Below are 22,152 nucleotides of genomic sequence, written 5' to 3' on the forward strand. Positions count from 1 at the left end.
TTGGGTGGAATATGCAAATGCGGCGGTGACGTCAGGCGGCTCCGGCCCCAGAGAGCTGAAATAGGGCCGGCCCGGCCCCCGCCGCCGACTCGGCCGCCGCCGCTCCCCTTTCGCCCTGCCGCCCCCCGGACACCGCCGCTCCGCCGCGACCCGACCCCCGGCTCCGCGCCGCTCCCCAGGTGAGTGCCGCGGGGGAGCGCCCCGCAGCGGCTGGCCCGCCCGGGGTCTGCCGCACCGCGGGGGGTATGTGTATGGGGAGAGGGGTGTCTGCTCCGCGCTGCCCCGCATCCCTACGCGCCCGGCGGAGCGCGACTATCCCCGGCCGGGGCTGAGGAGAGAGCGTCCGCGGGGGCTGCGCCGCTTCTCTTGTCCCGTCGGCTCCGCGGGCTGCGCTCGGGGCTGGGGTTGGGGGAAGTCGGTGCCGCGGACCCCCCCCCGGCCGCAGGCTCCGCGTTCCTGGGCCGGGTGCGGTAACAGGTGGGTGCCCGCAGCGGGGCCGGGTGGGACGTCGGTCTGGGAAGGGTGTCGCCCCTCCGGGCGTGGGGAGCAAGAGGTGGCGATGGCACCCGTAGCGGGGACGCGGCTCCCTCCCCTCGGAGGTGGCGGGTCGAGGTGGGGGCGGCGGTTTTTTCTCCCGGTGCCGGAGCTGCGGGGCGGCCGTCGGTGGGGCCGGACGGCGTGTCCCGCCGCGGTCGGGAGTGGGGCCGGTGCTTCCCCCCCGCGGCCGCTGGGTGGCGCCGAGCGCCCGTCGGGGCCCGGTGCGGCCCGTGGGGCGCACGTAACGGGTCACCCCCCCCCCCCCCCCGGTTCGGTTCGCCCGACCTTCAGTTTGCAGCCGGCAGCAGAGTGATGTGTTTGGGTTGTTTTTTTTTTTTTTCCTTTAAAAGACAAACTGGGCTCCCTTCCCAACTCGTCTAAAATGCTTCTGCGGGATGGGAATAAATGGCTTTGCGGTGGGGCTGATGCAGGGTAACGGAGGGAATGGTACAGGACTTCTCTGAACATAACCTCAGAGCAAACCTGTGATTGAAACGTGCCAAAGTGTCACGGAGGCAGCCTGGAAAACAAAGGTTAAATACCTGTGAGGTTTAGGAGCTGCTTGGCAGCCCTTCCTCCCTGCTGGGTTGTTGTTTCCCAAATTTCTTCTGGGAAACGTTAGTGTCTTGGAGCATTTAAGGATCAAATGAAATATTCTTATTTATGTGTTTGCTCAAATGAAATGTCTGGTTTGTGCTTATCACAGCTGATTCCAATGAGTCCTCAATGCATCAAAACTTTAAGTATTTATCTAAGATGCTGCAGGTGGCTGGCTGAAATTGTTATTTGGCTTTGTTATGTCTTGCTGAAAGATTATCTTAGAACAGATTTTCTCCTTATTTACAAAATGTAGAAAAGACATCAAAGAGATATTCTGGGTCTTAAGACATATAGGAACCCAGGAGGGGTAGGGAAAGGAGGAGAGAGTTAATCTTGTTTCTCCTGTCTCTCTGTGAGCCCCTCCAACCTCTGCTGGTGCAGGAGACTCCTCTTCAAGGCTTGTATCTGTTTATGCTCTACTGTTTGCGGTGGTGCTGGCTCGAGGTACCCAGATGGAGGGGATGGTACAGGACTTCTCTGAACATAACCTCAGAACAAACCTGTGATTGAAACGTGCCAAAGCGTTGCAGAGGCAGCCTGGAAAACAAAGGTTAAATACCTGTGAGGTTTAGGAGCTGTTTGGCAGCCCTTCCTCCCTGCTGGATTGACATTCCCCAGATTTCTTCTGGGAAACACTGAAGTGTCATTGTTATGATTTAAAGACCAAATGAAATACTCTTATGTGTGCTTCTGCTCACATGAAATGTCTGGTTGGTACTTAAACATCAGAGCTGATTCCAATGAGTTCGTAATGTATCAAAACTTTAAGTATTTATCGAAGGTACTGCAGGTGGCTGGCTGAAATTGTTATTTGGCTTCATTATGTCTTGCTGAAGGGTTATCTTAGAGCGGATTTTCTCCTTAATTTTATAGCACTTGTAGCACTCAACAAGAAATTATGGACATCAAAATTATTTTGCAGGCCATAGAAATGCTGTTTAGATAAGGCTGTAGCAATTGGAACAGTTGATGGCAGAGGAGCTGAGGACCAGATTCTTATCTGGTGTTAATAGAGCCAATTTATATAGAGGTAACCGTTAGGTCTGAATGCTTTCCTTTTGCTATAGCAACAGTCATAACTTCAGGTAATTAAGTTCAACCTCTTTCTAATGTGAAGCTTCTTGGTAATTATTAAAAGCTACTGTGAACTATTAATTTCTCAATACTAAAAAAATAAGCTGCAATTTAAGTAGCCCTGAAAACAAACCCAATAACTGCTTTTGGCAAATTTTTTTTAATCTTATTACAGTCAACTTAATTGAATTCTTAAAGCTTCTGTGTTGTGAAGGGAAACGTTGTGGGATCTTTGCAGCAGTCAAGCTATTTGACAGCTCATGTTGCATGGCACAGAAGTGCTTTAGACAACCTGTGCCGTTCCCTGCTCAAATGGTCACTGTGATTAGTCCCCTTCCTTTTTCAAGGTGACCCTTTTTACTTGAGCAGCTCTTAAACCTGTGCTGGTACCTTTGCCTTGCCTCTGCTGGCTGTTGTTGCTCTTCATTCAGAGTTGTGCTAATTTTCTTGTGAGTTGAGCCTTTCCCTGTGTGTTGGTGTCGGTACAAACCCATCTGAGGTCGGGATGGGTGTTCGGCCACTGCTGGTGCTCCCACCGTGCATGGTCCCACCAGGCTGGGCACCGCATGTGCGAGAGAACCGTGGTGTTAGAGCTTCTTCAGATCACGGTGCACGGCAGTGCTGTGCCTGTGGTGGTGTTTCTGGTGAAGCAATGCTGGCTGCGAGGGAGGCTATTATGCTGTTGTAGCTCGGAGGAAGAAACCGTAGGTTTTATGTAAACTTGCAGGCTTTGTGTAGTATCTTCTGTGAGATCCAAAATTGCTTTGGAAGTTATTCCCCTGAAACCAAAGGAAATGCTGCAAATGGATGTGATGCTCAACTTTGTTTACTTTAAAACAGTCTGGTTTAATTCTGGCATCTGCATTGCTATTACTAATTTCTGCGTTACACAGTAGATTAAAATCTCTGTTTGCTCACATGTGTTGCCAAGAGCAGGTGTGTGATAGACTCCCCCCTCCATCCCCGGCTCTTGAGAGGCTTCTCGTGTTTAACCACGAATGTTCATTTATTTTTTCTTTCAAGTACAACTGCCTGTTTTATGCGGACGCTTCCATTTGTGGGCTTTGATTTCTCTGGGCAGCAATATCCGTACAGGCTCACATTGTGCAAATCTGTCCCCGATTCCAGCAAGGAAAGGAAATCGGTAGTGCAACTTGTCGGAGTTTACAGTGGTGGTCTGGATCTATTCAATCAATTTGAATTTTTCTGTTGACTTCGGGGAACTTCAGACTGCAATCCGGTAGCTGTATGACATGATGCAGCTGCAGAGCAGATTCTGCAAGGAGCCTGCCACACAGCTCAGCGTACGGTGATGCTGAGCTATGGTTTAGGATGCCAGGTGACATGAAAATGCTGTATGATTTCAGAGTTAACCCTCGCATAATATTTATGGTGCGTATTTGTTGCTTGGTTTGGGCTATTCAAATACATAATGTATATTAGTGTGTCTTCCTGTCATTATAGGCGAGAGCAATTAGTGTACTGTCAGTCAGTGTGCAATAAAAGTAAGTAATTTCTAAACTGACTAGAGAAAGATGTTCTACAAAATCCATTTATAAAACAGCTGGAGTTTGTATCAGGTAGAGGCTGCCCTTTCAGTTTCATCAGTGTTACAGGCATCCTAACCCAAACACCATTGTGTTTTCTAGCAGTTATTTGCTAAATATACGTGAAACTAGCTACTCCCCTGGTTTGCTCTAGCATTGTAATTTCGAGCAGCATACGAGTCGGAGGTCTGTAGAACTGCAAAGTGAAATAGTTGTATTTGCTGTGATGGTATCAAGTGAGCATACAAAATACCTCTGTAAAAAAAACGTGAGAAACAGTATCGCTGTGCGAGAGCAATTCATAATGTAACAATGTACTTGTCGCTTATTGATATAGTGACTTTGGTTTATTAAACATTTATTTGTAGCCCTGGTAACATTACATCTGAGGCTTCTAATTGGAATTTAGAAAGCCTAATACATTTTGATTTCATCCTGAGTGCTCTCAATTCAGGGTGTTTACATTAGTGCTGAGAAAAGGCAATGCCTGGACTCGGTGGGTGGATGATGTGTGGTCAGGCTCGTTCTGTTGGTGGTGTGTCTTTGGGCAGGCAAAGTAGCTGTGCTGGTGTAAATGCTGGTAGCTCCAGGATGAATAATGATGCACCAAGGCTTGGGTACGTCCTGCAGCAAATACACGGCGTGAAAACCGTCATTTGAGTCCTGCCAAGACAAGGTATGTCATGGTGGCTTAATTCAGCGAGGCTTAATTTTGCCATTAGCAGGTACCTCGCCTTGTTAATGTATATTGCTCAAACCAAGCAGCAGCATGTCACTTGCATGCTATAAAAATGCCATCGCCTGCTTTAAGTGGTCACTATGCTTTGTTACGGGTCTGTGTTAGCATCCTTGGTGGTGGCTGTGAAAGGTCAAATCTTCCCTCAACTACCATGGAAATGGTACCAGGTCTGAAGACTCCTTAGGTATTTTTAATGTGAAAAGTAATGACACAATCTGGTGTCCTGTTCCCAAAAAAGTTCAGGTGAACTATAGAGCTCTCCTGGCTGAGCTTCCAGGGGCCAGCACCAGGCTATGCATGTATGGAACATGATAGTCCCATCTAACAACACTTTGAGTAGCTACATTGGTTTTACTTCAAATTCATTAAAAAAAAAAAAAAATCACACAAGGCAAGAAGCACTGCTCAAAGTGGGCGCTGTGGACGTTGTGGTGGAAATCCTTGCTTGTATCTTCCCAGTCCCCTGCGGCCAGCGTGGGGCTGTGGTGGGGCACAGGGAGATGGCTCTCCTGAGTAGGATGAGTCTGGGAGGGGTTGGAGATGTCTCTGTTTGGGACAGAGAAAAAAGAGTGGAGAAATCTCAGCCCCAGGCGGGGCTCACCTACATCATGGCTGGAGAAACACATCAGCCCTCTTCAGCACAGAATTTGTTTTAGGCCTTGCAAGTTGTAGTGGGTTTGGTGACCATCTGGGGGAAGAATGACTGTTCCTGTATTTTGGGTGTCAGCAGTGGCTGTGTCTGCTCCGGGCGGCAGCATCCTCTGAATCTGAAGGGGATAATGTTATTTTCTGCCACATTACTGGAAGCCTTCAGTAGTCAAAGGAGTGAATGTGGGTGTCTGGGGCTTTTCTAAAGATCTGCTGAGGGTTTGAGTCCCTAACTGAGCGTCCCCGTGCTGCTGGGGGTTCTGGAGATGAGATAAAGTCACCCTTTGGCTCCTGCAGTACCATCATTGTGTGTTTTGATGTGGCTTGCTCTTGGCTGCAGTAGTTAGATTTAGAAATCCCAGAGCTCCAGTTCTGTAGGTGCTGCGTGGGAACAGCATGTCCCGTGGAGGGAGTTTTGGGGTAAATATTTCACAAAACTGCTACATTGGGGGAATTCATTGCCAATACACTGATGGGTGCAAAACAGGAAAATGAGTCTTTTGCTGCGTGTGCTGTGGGAGTCCGCAAAGCTCCATCGGCACTGACCGAGTGTGGATGGGCACCGTCAGCTGAAGCTTCTGTCTGCCGTGTTACTGACTCTGGGCTGACTTTTGTTGTGAGATGATTGTTTTATGACTCTTCTCTTGTTTTCAACAGATGTGAAATGATGAAATCGAGAAGCTTTTGGTTATCTCTGGTATTGCTTGGGGTTTTCCCGTCAGTGATGAGGGGATGGATGGACATGGACAGGAGCGGAAGGCTGTATTCGGATGCGGGGAGGCTGCACCAAGAGGTACTGTACTTCAGCTGCAACTGCAACTCTTGTGTTTCTATTTGTGCTGTGTTCAGGCTTTCCATACTGTGAAAACAGAAATAAGCGAGGGCTTATCCATGTATATTTGTATTAAACACCTGCTGAGGAGGTCAGTGAAGAAACAGTGATTGGGTACAAACTGTGAAGCAGAAGCTCTTAAACTTTTTACGTATATTGCAGTCATTCTGGGAGTGAAATTGTGCATTTGGCCATTGTGGAGATGCCATCTTTGCCCCAAAGACTCTACACACTGTCTTGGGGTTGCTGGGACCAGCGAAACTAAATTTAATAAGCAAACTTTGCCCTGACTCTTCATTTGAGTCAGTTGGCCTTCAGATGAAACTTGAAAAAAGTCCTTTTGCTGCTTAAAAATAGGAGAACTGAGCCATTGGGTGGTTCTGAGAGAACCAGCAAAGTTACTGCCCAGAGCGTTTTTCTCCTGACTTTGATGTCAAACCCCTGCGAAGCACAAAGTAATGGGAAAGAAACCAAGGGAGCCCAGTGGCCAGAAGGAAGGGATGGTGATCTTGATCCAGCTGGAGAGGACTCCTAATGGCTGGCTGGGGAGGTGGGACTCCTGATGCATTGATGCAGGATGGTGATGTGATGTGCTCCTCAGCATTCAGTTCTTGGGCTGGTGGGAGCGGAGAAGCAACCGGACCTATTTCCGGTGCTGTAGGTGACAGCCTTGGCTCTTGTTGAGTGATATGGATTAAGTAGGTCCCCATTCTGATGGGTGTCTGATGTGGGCTGTCCCAGCAGAGACAGTGCCTTTCTGGACCAGAGCTCACAACATGGGTTGGCTGCACAGATGTGAGTGGGCTCAGATTTTCACATCTCTGAGGCTGAGGCATGTGAAAAAGGTCATAAAAATCCAGAAATGTGACTTTCATGAAAAGAAAATGATGACTGCTGAAACAATTTTAGTTATTTAATTAGTTCCTGATTACCATAGGCTTGCTAAATGATCATTCAAATGCCTGGAAGTGGGAGATGGCGGGGGAGGCAAGGAAAAGGAGACTTTGGTAGTTTTTTAACTGCCATTGCCTAGGACACTTACATACTGGCAGACACATTAGTCAGTGCCAGGCTAATGATGAGCCCTTGATGGATTCACGCTGCAATTGGATCTATTTAAGCCTCAGGATTTTTTTCTACTTGAAGAATCCCATTTCTCCCAGTCACATCCCATCTACAAATACCCACAGTTGTGTGTGTGTGTGCTATTTCAATAAAGCAGTTTAAGGTGATTAAAAAGATGCTTTTCACTGCTTAGCAGGACTTGAAAATAACTTCAGTGGAGCTGGAGGTTCTGCAGTTCTGAGTTCTATCTCAGGTGTAGTTTTTGCTTGAGGAATCCATCCTCTGTTCTGTAAAAGTGAAGAAAAACAGTTCCCTTTCACACCTCCACTGTTCTTTTGTTGCTGTGTAGAGTCGGGTAGTTCACTGGCACTCTGTTAAACACGTTCTTGTATTGTCTCAAATCATTTTTGCCTTTTTTATTAAAAATAATTAAATATTTTGCATGCTTTTGCATTTTAAAAGACCTCATTCTTCACTAATGCATATTAGTTTTGATTTTTTTGAAAAAGTTACTCTGAGGAATTAAATTCATTACTCAAATTATTTACTTTACCATAAATTGTAGAACTATTATACTACTTGAAAGACGTTAATTCATTTGATCTTCCTCTAAAAACTGTGAAGTTATTGCACCAATTACTTGATCTTGCTTGAGGTGAAAGGATCTAAGCCAGAAATGTATTTGTTCAGATTTGCACCGAATTTAACAGGTGTGAATATTAGAAATTTTTAACGTACAAAGAATACAGTTAAAATACCTTCAAGGGATATAAGTTATAATGCAGATTTTTAGGAAAGTTACTGTGCAGAAAGCTTGTTCCACAAGAAATAGTGTTTATACATTGTGGCACCAAACACCGAGATGAATCTAGAAGCCCTGGCCATAGCTTTCAGGTGGGTCGGTGAAATTGAGAACTGCTCTTTGCTCTCAAAAGGCATTTATTTTGTCTTTCAGAAAATAGTTTAGCCATAATACCTTTTTAATAAAAATTGCCTGAAATCCTTTTCTAGTCATTTTGGGCTGTTCCACTTGGAGCTCCTTGTTCCTGAGAAGTGTTTGTTGGTTACCAAATGCGTGGTTTGGTTAATATGTAATTCCATTAAGATGCATTTAAAACATTGAATCACAAATACAAAAGCTCCTAGCAATTCACTAAAATTACATAAAAATATGTAAAGGGTTAATTTGCAGGTCAAATAATTTGAAGTGTGGTCTGATCTAAAATTCCTATGAACTTCATCAAAGCAAGTACTTGGGTATGGGTCACTGACCTTCACTAATACTTGTTCTGATCTACATAAGAACAAGTTTACTGAATCAAAAACATTGCTTAATTTATGTTCAGATTGCTAAATCGATTTCTTCATGGTCTGTGGTAGAATTATTGCAGTTGTGCTTTGCATTTATAAGGGAAAAATAAGTCTGGAGGCCATAGACTGCAATATGCAGCCCTTCTGCATGAGAAATTAACTCTCTAACACAGCAATGGTCTATCTTTTCTTGATGCTCAGCCTTCCACCTCTCAAATTTATGGGGTGTTCCCGAGAAGAGGTTTGTTTTCTGAAATATTTTTGGTCCTGATTGCAATAGTTAATAAGCATGTGCATGTGGTCTGAAATTCCATGGGCGTAGAATGAGCTAAAATAGAAAACCTGGTTAAAATAAGGACAAGGTTAGTATTTTAACTGAAAAGCTGCAACTTGCCTGGTCTATATTAAATTTGGAAAATACTACTGTCACTTTTACATTGTGAAACTTCTCATAGGCTGGTTCCAGAGGATGGTAGGAATCTCTTGGAGCTTCTGGATGATGCATGTGGACTTCTGTGGAGCTAGGAGGTGCTGCTTCCCAGGGTTGAACCATCACAGGAATAAATCCTACTGAGTGAAATATGTGCCAAAATACCTAAATATATAAGAGCTCACCACTCTGGGGTGATATTTTTGGACAAGCTTTTCCTCTGCCTTCAGCAAGGCTGGTTCCGTGCTAAAGGTGGCCACATTTCAAGGGTAGCTCTGCTGGCTTAAAAGGGCTTTGAGTTGCCCATGAAGCACCAGATGATGCGATCTGGGGTCACCTCTCCTTTCTTGAAAGGAGTTCTCAAAAACATAGCTCTGCCAGTCATTGACAGTGGCTGTGAAGGGAGTTTCCAGCATGAGCATAGCAAAAGAGACATAAACAACCTGGATCTGAAATAGTCCTGGTGTTCAGATTGGAAGGAGAACTTGACCAGGAGATTCTGATGGAAAGCCTACTACTCGGTCTCTACAAAGTAATCTCCACTAGTAGCTCAGACCGATTTTTCAACCTACTGGGGTATTTTACAAAAGCATCTTATTAAATTTTGAAATTTATCTCAATAGCTGTCCTTCTCTTCCCTGCTTTCTGTGTGAGAGACTGCCTTCCTGCATGTGCTGAAGCCAAGCTGGTTTTGCCATGGTTCCTGGGGCAAGTTTCTCATCTCCCCTTCTCAACCTGTGGTGCTGCAGGTCTCTGTTGGCTCTTCCAGGAGAGGGTCTCCCATCTGCTGTGGGGAGCTCCTCAAACACAAGTTGGCAGAGCTCTACATCTCAGAAATAAAATCCTGTATTATGTTTTCCAGGGAGCTGCTGACAGGTAGCCTGAACAATATTGTCCTAGCTGGGTAGTGTGACAGTGGAGAACAATGCTGTGCATGTACATGTATAGTTGGTTTGTGTTGAGCTGTTAAAGGTACTGTGTGGATGTCACTGATAGCTCCTGAGCGGTTACAGTACAGACCAGCAGGTGTCCCAGGGTCTGCTCTGGGCTGCAGAACCAGAGCTGCTCGGTGGTTTTGTAGAAATAATTAATTGCTTTCATTTGGCTTTCACTCCATGCTCTATTTTTGCCACCCACCCTCCTATTTAAGAAGTCTCATGGGACACCAGAAATGTGTCCCAGGCTCTTGTGGGAGAAGACCTGTGTCTCTGGGGAGGCTTCTCCAGTGCAGGGCTCACAAGTGATGCTCCAAGCATTCATACGAGTGGCTCTCACAGATCCAAGCACTGGGACATTTGCTTTTCCACTTTCTATGCTGCAAGATGTTCTCACCTCACTGGTGTGCCTTAACTGTTCCCTGTGAGGAGCAAGACACTGTCAGTTTGCAGTGGTTTATCTAATTTGGACTGTGACAGCACAGTTCAAGGGTAAACTAGACCAGCTGTGCCAATACTATTTCATTTTCTTGATCATTTTTACCCATTATTATGTTTGTTACCTTGCTTTGCTTTATGCCTTAAACTCTATCAGCAACCTCAAAGTATCAAGTGTAGTTATACTGACATTTATATGCTAATGAATGTGGCAAACATGCTCATTTCTTTAAGGTACCACAACTTTCTTACTGGCATTCAGAAGGTTTTGGCTGTGTAGGATGTCCATCATTTGACTTGCTCGTTAGTTATTGCTTGCACGGCACGTGAACTGCTTAAAATCTCCAAGTAATAAATGTCACTTTAACCTTCACTATGACTGCAAACGCTGGGTCTTACCAGCCCTTCAGTACCATCCTGCATGGGATAAAGCATCCCTCTGGAGTCCGCTCACAGCCTCAACTGCACTTGTCCAGGGGTATCAATTACTGCTGGAATTTCTAATTATCTTCAGATTCTTAAATGCTGTTCCACGTAGTGCTGCAGCTGAAGACCCCAGTTGGTTATTCCAAGCAGCAGGGGAGTCACGGGGGTGATTTTGTGCTCCCTCCCCCAGCAAAGTCATATTTCCTAATCTGACAGGCTGTGACAGGAGTGCTTTGGGAAGTAAGGTACAAAATTGCAAAGGCTTTTGGTAAAAGCTTTTACTTATAATTCAAATAGAGGCATAATTTCAGAGCATAAGCTTGGAATAAAACAGGTACAGTGTGTCAATTTTATGTGCAGTTGAAGATCTAATATCCTGGTGTTTATTTTAAGAATTATTATTAGTAATGTATTCTCTGCCATGCGTGTGCTCTTCCTGCTTGTAAGTCAGTTTGGAGAAAGGAAGGAATGAATCAGATTTGAATTAGCATCTATACTGGGCTACAGCCTGTGCCTGTTTTAAGCATTGATGAAGGTAAAGGGAGACAAGACTTAAATTTATTTTGATACCATTTTGGTATGTACTGATAATTCACTCCTTGTTACCTGCATTGATGTGGATACAAGAGGGAGTTTTTTTCACAATGAGAACAATCAGCTGCTGGAATAATCTCCGCAGGGAAGAGGTGGATTCCCCATCATGGGACACTTAAGATCCAGCTGGACATGGTGCTTGTCCAGACTGTGCTTTTACCAAGAAAGGTTTCACTGAATTTTTTAGAGTTGGAAGGGACCCTAGAGATCATCTAGTCCAACTCCCCTGCTGAAGCAGGATTGCCTAGACCATGTTACTCAGGACTGCATCCAGGTGGGTCTTGAAAATCTCCAAAGAAGGGGACTCCACAACCTCCCTGGGCAGCCTGTTCCAGGGCTCTGGCACCCTCACCATAAAGAAGTTTTTTTTTTTTTTGTCTCATATTTGAGTGGAACCTCCTATGTTCCAGCTTGTGCCCGTTGCCCCTCATCCTATCGCTGGCAACCACTGAAAAGAGTCTGGCTCCCTCCTCCTTCAACCCACCCTTTAGATACTTATAAGCATTGATAAGGTCTCCCCTCAGCCTTCTCTTCTCCAGGCTAAAGAGTCCCAGCTCTCTCAGCCTTTCCTTATAAGGGAGATGCTCCAATCCTTGAATCATCCTCGTTGCCCTACGTTGGACTCTTTCCAGCAGTTCCCTGTCCCTCTTGAACTGGGGAGCCCAGAACTGGATGCAGTATTCCAGTTGTGGCCTCACCAGTGCAGAGTAGAGGGGGAGAATGACTTCCCTCAACCTACTGGCCACACTCTTCCCTATGCAGCCCAGGATCCCATTGGCCTTCCTGGCCACAAGAGCACACTGCTTGCTCATTGTCATTTTGCTGTCTACCAGGACCCCCAGATCTTTGTCTTCGGAACTTGTCTCCAGCAGGTCCACGCCTAACCTGTACTGGTGCCTGACATTCTTCTTGGTTGGGTCAGATGATCCCTGATGTCCCTTCCAACCTGGTATTCCATAATATTATCCCTGTGGAGATGAGGAGCTTTTGCCCCGAGTGCTGGTTATCAGAGTATCCGCAGTTCACAGTGCTGTCGAATATTTTCATAGTATTTGGATATATGTGTTGGGGTCCTTCCTCTGCATCCCCAAACCCCACTTACCCCCTTCTGTGTACCCAGAGGGTTTAATAAATGCTGCATCTTATGGGATGGTACCCAGAGGGTTTAATAAATGCTATATGTTATGGGATGCTATTGTGCTTGAAGTAGTAGAAAATTTGAATGTCGGGTTATGAAACAAGGCAGGTACTATATACAGAATCACAGAATCTTCATGGTTGGAAGGGACCTTTGAGATAGAGTCCAACCATATGCACACAAAAAAAGAACCCAACAATCTCAGGCACTGGAGCATGCCCTGAAGTGCGACATCTACATGTTTCTTAAATACCTCCAGGGATGGTGACTCCTCCACCTCCCTGGGGAGGCCGTTCCAGTGCCTGACCACCCTCTCAGTAAAGTAATTCTTCCTAATATCTTATCTAAACCTCCCCTGCTGCAACTTCATACCATTTCCTCTGGTCCTGTCATTATACTTGTATATATACAAGTCATATACTTGAATAACAGCATAAAATTTGAAGAGCTTTAGTTTACATAGATGGTTATGGTCAGTGCTTGGATGCTGTCCCCTGGGGAGAGGAGGGACCATGGGCTCAGGGTGCCTGGCTCTGTGCTGAGCTGTGGAATGGACTGACCGCAGGAATCCAATCTCAGGAAGTTTTTTTTCATGTCACAGTTGAGCAACTGTGAAAAATCACACCTAGGTGGGGAAATGCCGGTATATTCCTGAAGCAGAGAATAAGACCAGAGTAAAACATCCTGCAAATAAAGAAATCTAAGGCAATTTTAACTTGGCTGTGATGTGGCAGAGGGTTACTCTTGCTGATATTCTGTTCAGAAGCTACTTAACCTTAAAAGACTAAATATTGACTAATTTTTTTTCCAAATGTAGCATCTTATTCCTTAATAAAAAGGCTCTAGCAGTAGTTTTTAAAGCAAGACAGCTCTACTGAAAATACTTTCTGCCATCAAGCAGGGGAATTATCTGTTTTTTTTTTTTAAATTAGGAAGGGTACATCTGCAAATTTGGGGTTTCTAAAACAGGCATCCCATGAGCTTCCCTATGACAATGTGGAAATTTATGGAGCTATACCTGGGTTTTCTCATCTGAAGTCCAGAAATAGTAGTGAGTAAAATCAGAGATGCAGCAATTACCTCAATTAGCTACCGTATGGGTGAGCAGATGATACTGTGTGATGTGAGACATCAGAGCTTCTCTCAATGTTTATACCAGACAGGACAAATCTAAATTGCCAGCGTCTGTCCTGGTAGCAAACTTGCTACCAACAGCAGTGCGTGATTTATTTTCTTCCTCATGCCTGGCTCAAAATAAAGCGGATGCTTGCTTCCTCATTAGCATATTTTTTTGAAAATATACTTTCTTTGTGGTTGTAAACAGAAGATCCTATTGTCAACCTAAGCTGTGTATTAGTCATAACCACTGCAAATGCTGAGGTCTGTATGCAGAATGCCTTACCATGCCCTGTACTGGGTGGCAGTGTAATTGTCTTGACCCCTCACTTGAGATAGGAAGAGCATGTTCTGAAGGGAAAAAAAAATAAAAAAATCCCTAGGATGATAATCTATTAATAGGAACAGCCACTTCTTTATTAATTTGTTAAATGAGTCAGGGGGGTATATTTAGAAATTGTGCAGCAGTTAGGCTGATCCTGGGAGCAGGTCCCTGGAGATGTGCTGTGTACAAGGGTAAGTTTTAATTTAGTGATAGACCTGGCGTGAGCCTGGCTGCGTGTGCTGGATTTGCTTTATCCCCCTGCAGAAGCCCTGCAGCCTCTTCCAAAGAGTGTCTGGTAAGAGGGTTGCTGTGCTCCAGCAATGCAAGCGACCTGTGGATCTGAGATGTTACCCGCTCCTCTGCATCTCTTCCATCTCCTACATTAATTGGGTTTTTTGGCAAAGTGCCCTGTGTTAACCTTTGCTTATGGTCGTAAAAAAGGGGACTCCTTTTGAATAAATCTACATCACTATTAAAGAGCAGGAGACAAAAACCACTGCAAGATAAGGTTATCCTATGAATTGCTGCACTTGAGGGCAGTTGGTACCTCTTTGGTACCAAACCTGGTGGTACACATTAAGCATCATGCTTCTGGGGTCAGAGGCTGCTAACAAAAAGAGGATGGCAAACGCACAGCCGTGTAGAAATCTCTGTAAGTCCTGGTCTGCAAGTGGGGGAAGTTGGGAAAGAAAGAGAACTACAAAGAGACACTCTGCTGTGAAGATTTGCCCCTTAAAATAGTAATTCCTGCTTGTGATGTGCTTCTGTGTCTGGGTTAGAAGCACTCATTCTCTGGTTTTAGTCAAAGGAAAACTAGGAAGAAATAGCAGACAGAAACCTGTCTTTCCTGATTTTGAGCCTAATTGTGACTGTTTAATTACCAACCTTGCAAAGCATGCTTGCTTTTCCAATTAGAATGCAGGAAATTGCATGTGGCCACATGTGGATGTGCAGGGACAAAAGGAAGAACAACAGTTACAGAAAATCAGGAAATGGTCCTTTTTCTCTCCCTGTTGGGTAGGTTGTCTACATGCTCGGCCCATCACTTATACCAAGTATAAAGTACTATGTAGCTACTGTATTTTTAACAGTCCTAGACTGTGTGCATTTCAGAGCTGTATTTTGGGGCAGAAAGCTGTGTATTGTGCTCCATCTTCTGTTGTCCCCCGCATGGGACAACACTGGGGCCGTCCTGTTAGTGCCCTGTGTGTGGCACAAACACATCCAGCCCTGAAGTGGGGAACCATGTGTATGACAAAACATGTGTGGTTGTTGTCAAACCATGGGACTATTTTAGCAGTGGGTTGGCATATTTTAATTTAGGACTGCTAAAGGTGTGTACTATATTCTACACCTTAATGTCTGCTCCACAGCTGTAGGATCTGGGTTAACAGATTGCTTTTAATCATGCACAGCAGCTGCTACTGATGTGATTTTATACATACATCAAGCAGTTATTAGGTATCTAGAATTTATGACACTTTTTTAACCTGCTTTAGATGGTTAATATTGCCTGCCTAAAGGCTGGACTATTTTAGTCTCCTGGAGTTGAGGAGAACTTCAAGAGCAGCTTGTTTGTGTCCTCAGTCCCACGGGTGTGTTAAAGCTTCTGGGAAGCTCTGATTCGTGCTGTGCTTCCTGCAGACAGTCCTGGATCAGCTTTGTTTCTGAACGACCTCCCCTTGCTCATGCTGCAATAATAATTTTGTGTAGTTAGAGCATCCACAAGACGGGTCTGCCTGCTCATTCCTTGGCTGGAGGAGAGAATATGTGGATGTTTATTATTAGAGACTGCCCTTGAGGTGTGGGAATTAGATTGCTGCATGATAAACAAGTCACCACAGTTTGGTGCAGCAATTTCTTGGGCTTTGTAGATCATTATTTTTACAAATCAGAAATTACCCTTTCAGTGCCTTGATCTTGCCTGAAGTTATAAATCTAAGAGGAATGTGCATGTGGTCCTTCCTTGGCCTCCTCCCTCCTTCCCCCTGTTTATGTTAGTGCAGCTCCAACAAGTGAAAATGATCAACTGCTGATTAGCATGGGTGTAATAAAGCTAACCTGATGTGACATTAAGAGAGAGATTGGTGTTCTTAGTATAATGGTTCATCTTCTGTGTTTCCTGGGCTCCCCTTACTAGACACCCAAAAGTGGTGCCCCGAAGGGTGCACCAAGACACCAAACAGGGCTCTCCAGCAAACTTGAGTTTGCTCAAGCACAAGAGTTGAAGCCAAATCTTCCATTATCCATGAGTGCGTGCGCACACACACACCCCCTGCCATGAATTCGGTGGAGCCTGGAGTAGAATACATTTGAGAAAGAAAACCTTTGACTGTAGAGTGTTTTGGTGGAAATCGGAGCCTGAGCTGGAAGGTGCTGTGTGTTTCCCGCAGGTGGTGCGATGTCCCTTTTTCCAGCAGCCAGGAGACAAGGGACTTCCTGCTTCAGCTGTAGAAGAGCCAAAGCTCCCATAGTTTTCTCTGCCTGCAATGGGGATTTACAGGATGAAGAGCATCACAGTATTATGTAGTGCACAGTATGTTCTTTGTGGGTATACAGAACAAACGTAGATATGTTTTGTGTTTTTTTTTTTTTTTAATTCAGAAGTGTTTAAAAGCTTTATTTACACTGATACCAAACAACTTGCAAGTGGTTTTGCTGCTTGGATCCATCACTAATGATTGTCAGTAGATCAGTTGGCAGCACCCTGGCTGCCAACCACTGTACTATCTTGTGTATTCCCTCTGTGTAGTTGTATTTTAATGCTGCACAATGAAGTTCCCTGTGTTCTGAATGGAATCTGGTTCTTCATTCCACAAGTGCTCTGCTTATCCATGGGCCTGTGATTCAGCATTAATCAGGAGCCCATCACACAACCAGGCTACTCCACCTTGGCAGGACATCCTGATGCTGTCTCCTCAAAGCCTGAGTTTCCCTATTTTTGTAAGAGGAGAAAAGGGCTTTGTGTGAAACAAAATTGTTTAACTGCAAAAGGTTCAGGCAGGTGTTTGATGGGAAACACATGGCAGTGATGGGGGAGCAAAGCTGTGTGACTTCCTTTTGTGTTTTTTTTTTTTCTTTTTTAATCAGTTAGGTTGATGGTTGGACTAGATGATCTTAAAGGTCCCTTCCAACCTAAATGATTATATGATTCTATGACAGCAGGTGGCAAACCATTTCTCTGATTGTTATTTTTATGTTTGTCCCTCGTAATCCAGGAGAAGGATTAGTAATTCATAGAATCATAGAATGGTTAGAGTTGGAAGGGACCTTAAAGATCATCGAGTTCCAACCCCCCTGCTGTGGGCAGGGACACCTCCACTAGAGCAGGTTGCTCGAAGCCCCATCCAGCCTGGCCTTAAACACTTCCAGGGATGGGGCAGCCACAACCTCCCCGGGCAACCTGGGCCAGGGTTTCACCACCCTCACAGGAAAGAATTTCCTCCTAATATCTAATCTAAATCTCCCCTCTTCCAATTTAAAACCATTACCCCTTGTCCTGTCACTACATTTTCTGACAAAGAGTCCCTCTCCGGCTCTCCTGTAGGCTCCCTTCAGATATTGGAAGGCTGCTATGAGGTCTCCCTGGAGCCTTCTCCTCTCCAGGCTGAGGTGAAGCTATATCTGCTCTCATGTGCTGACACTGGGTTGGTTGGTCCTTTGGAGATGCAGTTTTTCTGGTACCTACGTGTCTGGTGAAAAGCACTACCTGGAGCAAACATGCTCCATTGATTTCCACGTAACAATGATGAGGCCCTTCAGATAGGGAACAGAGAGGCCTTTTATTCTGTGTTCAATTAACCAACATTAAAAAGGAGGAAAATAGGTGCTAAAAGCGAACCTTGACAAATAAAACTGTTGTATTGCATTAATGAAATGGTATTTTAAAATGGTATTCATGAAGAAGCTTTATAGAAGGAATGAGAAATCTGAAACAATTTTTTCCCTTCAAAGCATATGATTTATGCTCTGATAAAATTAGATTTTTAGTTAAAGGAATTTGCAGTCATTAAGTGGTGCCCATGAAATAAGTCTCATTTATAACCATCTGCTTTATGGCTTTTGCAGAGAAGTGTTCCTCAGGCAATGCATCCGAGAACTTTAATGTCATTTTTATCAAAATAGTTTGGCTCTCTATGAGTAACACTATTAAAACCTCTGTGTGATTTTTACTTGAGAGCTGTACCTTACACTTCAAAGAAAGGGTGGCTACTCCTTTTTGTGAAGAGATTGCCACAGTGTGGAGCACGGTGCTGTGCCTGTGGCCATGCTTGCTGGTAGTGTCTCTTAGTGTTATATTACATCATGAATAGAAAGATCTTATGTTCAACATGCCCTAAAGGAGAAAAATCAGCATCATTTCTTCTTTTCTGTGCTATGGAAGAGAGAAATGATCTGGCTGAGGCAAACTAAGAAAAATGGGAGTCCCTGCCATAGTTTGCTTTACCAGAGGGACAGAACCCGCTGTTGTGTCTCCACCTGGAGCTGGTGCCTTTATGTGGCTTGTCTTTAAGCCCTGCCACGGTTGCCAGGTATTTTTTATAACTTCCCATTTTTCTGTGTACTCTCCTGAAATTTCGAGTGTTCTCAATGCCATTGGCCTTTTCTCCATGGAAGGGTACGTTTTGGGGGATGTACCAAGTGCTGATACTCTCCCAGGTGAGGAGAAGTGGTGACTTGTAGCCTGACCTCACATTCTCCCACTGCATTCCTAACAAGCTTTTCCTCTGAATCCCACGTCTGGTTTTTGGGGTAGTTTACATTCATTAGAGCTTATAATTATGAGTGGAAGAGAGTAAAAGAAGGGAAACTTTGAAGACCATCCTTTGTTTTTCACGATGTCTGCGCAGCTCCTTTCATGGAAATACCAAAAGGGTATTTAATACAAGTGAGCTGACACTTGATTATTTTTTTTATAGAGTGTGATTGTCTTTTTTTCCTTTTGATCAATGTAATAGTTGTAATTAGTTTTAGTGTTTCTAAGCTTTTGAACTGCAGAGAATTCAAACAGCTTGTTAAAGTGAGGGACTCCAGGGGAACTTTAAAAGTACTCTTCCCTTTTGCATATATTACACGTACACGGGCTTAATGCTAGCAGGCTGTATCTGAATTTTTTTTTTTATCCCGTGCCCCACCTCTCAAACTAATATTTTGAAAAGCTGTGAGAGGTCCCTGGAGTATAACTGTCTACGCAGCTCAGAGCTCTGCTGCCTAAAGAGGATAAATGCTTTGAAGTCTGTACTAATCCTGAATGCCATTTTACATATTTCTTAAGATCACTGAGGTAGCTTCCTATGGGGAATAATGACTTAGTATTTTTATAAGCAAATACCTTTTTTTTTTTTTTGGTTTATTCCCCTCAGTTGACTTTAGAGTGCCGAGGAGACCGCTTTTGATCCTTCTTGGTTTTGGCGAGAGCTTTGTTTTTGAGAAAGCCCCCCCCTTCCTTCCCCTCGCGGGGGTCCTGGGAGAGGGACAGGAGTTGGCGGAGCGTTTCTGTAGGCAGCACACGAATCGCTCCACCACTGTCGCGTGTGCTGTGTGTGATATTACATCCTTGAATAAAACGCCTCATTCCGAGTTACCTGATGCTGTCTGATGTACTTGGGTGAGGGAGGTGAGGCTTTCAGGAGTTAGCTCAGCAGGTACTGTTGTTACTTCCATACACTGATTTATTATTTTTTTTCCTTTTGTTTATTTCTGTCTTCTCTCACTTTGAAAAGCTCCGTATTCTTTATTGTGTGCTCCAGCGGCAGCTTTTGGTATTTTCAATTACCCTGTGGCAAGGCCCTCTGTACAGCAGAAGGGGACTGTGGATATATTTCGTTAGATGCATGGCACTATACTTTCCTTCCCTTTGTCTAAATGTGGTCTGCAGGGAGGTACTTTATTTTTTAAAAAGGGAAAAAGTACCAATAAAATCACAATAAGCATCAGGTGGACCAGAAAGCTCAGATGTCTGGGGAGGCCATGTGTTATTTCCCTATCAAAAGGAGGAGAGAAACAAACCTTTTTGTTATTTCATTCTCTGATAAACATCTGAGAAGAGTGAGCACAAAGGGGACGAAATGAGGTTAAACAAGGCAAATCCACAAGAGTAATAACCTGCTTTAGGAGCCTTGGGCAGGGGACTGGAGAGTTTGCTCCTCTTCCCTGGGTGTGTGCTGAGGGGTACCATGGTGGACATGGTGCTGGGGCTGTTTGGCTCTTTGGGGTCTTCCAAGTTTAAGGTTGCACTCAGTGGGGTGCGTCACTACCCAGGTCAACAGGATTCCAGGCAAGCTGGTCTTTTACAGTCCTCCATGATTCTGCTATTTTTAATACTGGTTGCAAGAAATATTCTTTGCTGCTCTTTGCTGTGAGGGTGGTGAGAGCCTGGCCCAGGTTGCCCAGAGAAGCTGTGGCTGCCCCATCCCTGGAGGGGTTCAAGGCCAGGCTGGATAGGGCTTTGAGTGACCTGTTCTGATGGGAGGTGTCCCTGCCCAGGGCAGGGGGGTGGGACTGGGTGATCTTTAAGGTCCCTTTCCACCCAAACCATTCTATGAGAAGTAACCCAAATGATGGCAATTGTAAGTATTTGTAATTAACCCATAAATAATGTTACTGCTTGGAATTAAATATTTATTCCTCTGGAGTCTCACCATTAGTATAAGTAGATAGTGTTGTCTGGGAATGCAATGCCCTTTGAGACTTTACTCAGTGTCTTTTAAAAAGAAGTTTCTTTATTAGAGGTGGTAGTGAGGCTTTGCAAGAAATAGGGCAAATGATGTAGGTGTGTGAAGATTGAAATGAGCCCTCAGCTCCAAGTGTGAGTAGTCCGGCTGCTTTGAAATTATTCAGGTATTTGAACAAGTCTCTGCTAAAAATATCTGTAATAGCTCCTCCCTCCTCAGCCCTGAATCCTTGGTGTAGTAATAATAACCCTCCAAGCTGCTCCCTTTTAACATCAATAGAGGGAAAAAAAAATATCTATTTAAAAGAAAGATATTGTGCTCTACCATGTAACTTATCACAGAATGATGAATCATTTTAGGTGATACATTGATCCATTAAATATCTGTGGACAAACTGAAATATATGCTTGTAATTACTCCTCAGTTATAGTGTAGAGCTTCATAGATGCTTCTCTGGGACAATGACTAATGTTTTTAGGGGTTTCTGTTCATGCTGCCTTTGAACAATTCTTGCATTAAAAAAGAAAACCACAAAAATTTCTCTTTTTCCTTATAGGATGCCAGAAGGTTTGAAGTTACAAGAAGAAAAGGTAGGAAAAAAAAAGTACAATTTTCTTTCAATGTGTGTGTTGGTGTTGAGTATTCTTGCAGTAGCTTTTTAAAACAATCATATTTTACACACTTGAAAGAGTGTACTGCTGTGGGATTTCAAAGAGACTGCCTCCCAATGCTTGCCTGACAGCTCTTAGAGTTGCAAAATGTAGATTTATTCTTTTTTCAGTGAAAAGTTGCTCATTCAGCACAGAACTGCATGATCGTGTTGGGGGTGGAAGTCAAGGTTTGTTGGGTGCTGGCAGAGGACCTAAACTCTGACGCTGGAGCATTTCAGGGAGGAAAAAAGTCCAGATAAGGCTTTTGATGTATCAGCATGGTGAAAATCCACCCCAAGGTGTGGCAGTGGAAAGGGGAGTTGTGCTGGTGCCCTGAGCTGGGATCCTGCTCCTCTAAACTCTTTTGCATTAGTAACTAATTGGCTGCTGCTGTGAGAGGTTCTTTGATGGTTCCCTGCAGCTGGGTGAGAATCGGCCATCAAAGAGCTGGTTCTGGTTATCATTAATTTTGATTTTGTTTAGCAGATGTTTTCTGGATCAGGCAGTTGCTCGCCTTATTTGTCTTGGTGTAACATGAGGCGGGTGGCACTCTCCTGTTCAACAGATTCATGCGTTCCCCTGTTTTATTCCAGCAGCTTCTTTAATTTCTTCAGGCATTCCATATATTGGGAAGAGGTTGTAACTACCACTGTTCTACTGCATAAATGAAAAAGGTCAGGTCCAAGGGTAACTTGGGCAAATAATCATCATCATCTGGGCAAATAATCTCCTTTTCTTATTTTTGTGGGTTTTTTGTTATTATTTTTTGCTGTGAGGCTGAGGCAGCAGAGGCGCTTGAATAAATTAAATATATGGCTGCTGCTAAGAGTGAAATCTGCTGAGCTCAGGATTTCAGCATGTGTGCTGTTGGTCAAATGTCTGCCACTCTTCATGAAGAAGTCCAGTTTTCTTGGACTTCCCTTGATCTCAGACTGAGGAAGGGTCTTGGATGGTTCAGGGTTGCTTTGAGATGCAGAATTATGGAGATGTTTCAGTCATGCTGTAGCTATAGAGTCTGTGGTGCAATTCGGTATAGATGTGGAGGGTGAATCCAGTCTTGTGAAAATGGACTT

At 44.4% G+C, this 22,152-nt stretch overlaps 1 protein-coding gene across 2 annotated transcripts in view; it reads left to right on the forward strand.

The window, feature by feature from the left end:
* Positions 1-5,806: 5,806 nt before the first annotated feature.
* The window catches only part of FSTL4 (follistatin like 4), a 234,559-nt gene continuing 218,213 nt past the window's right edge, over positions 5,807-22,152 (forward strand). The window contains exons 1-2 of one of the 2 annotated variants that reach the window (XM_074156169.1): positions 5,807-5,938; positions 20,986-21,019. In XM_074156169.1, the coding sequence (XP_074012270.1) occupies positions 5,810-5,938; positions 20,986-21,019 (163 nt within the window). In that variant the 5' untranslated portion in view covers positions 5,807-5,809. The remainder of the gene's footprint in view (positions 5,939-20,985; positions 21,020-22,152) is intronic. The other variant, XM_074156168.1, reaches the window with a different exon arrangement.

The sequence above is a fragment of the Numenius arquata genome, chromosome 11 (assembly GCF_964106895.1).
Source record: "Numenius arquata chromosome 11, bNumArq3.hap1.1, whole genome shotgun sequence".
Taxonomy (NCBI): Eukaryota; Metazoa; Chordata; class Aves; order Charadriiformes; family Scolopacidae; genus Numenius; species Numenius arquata.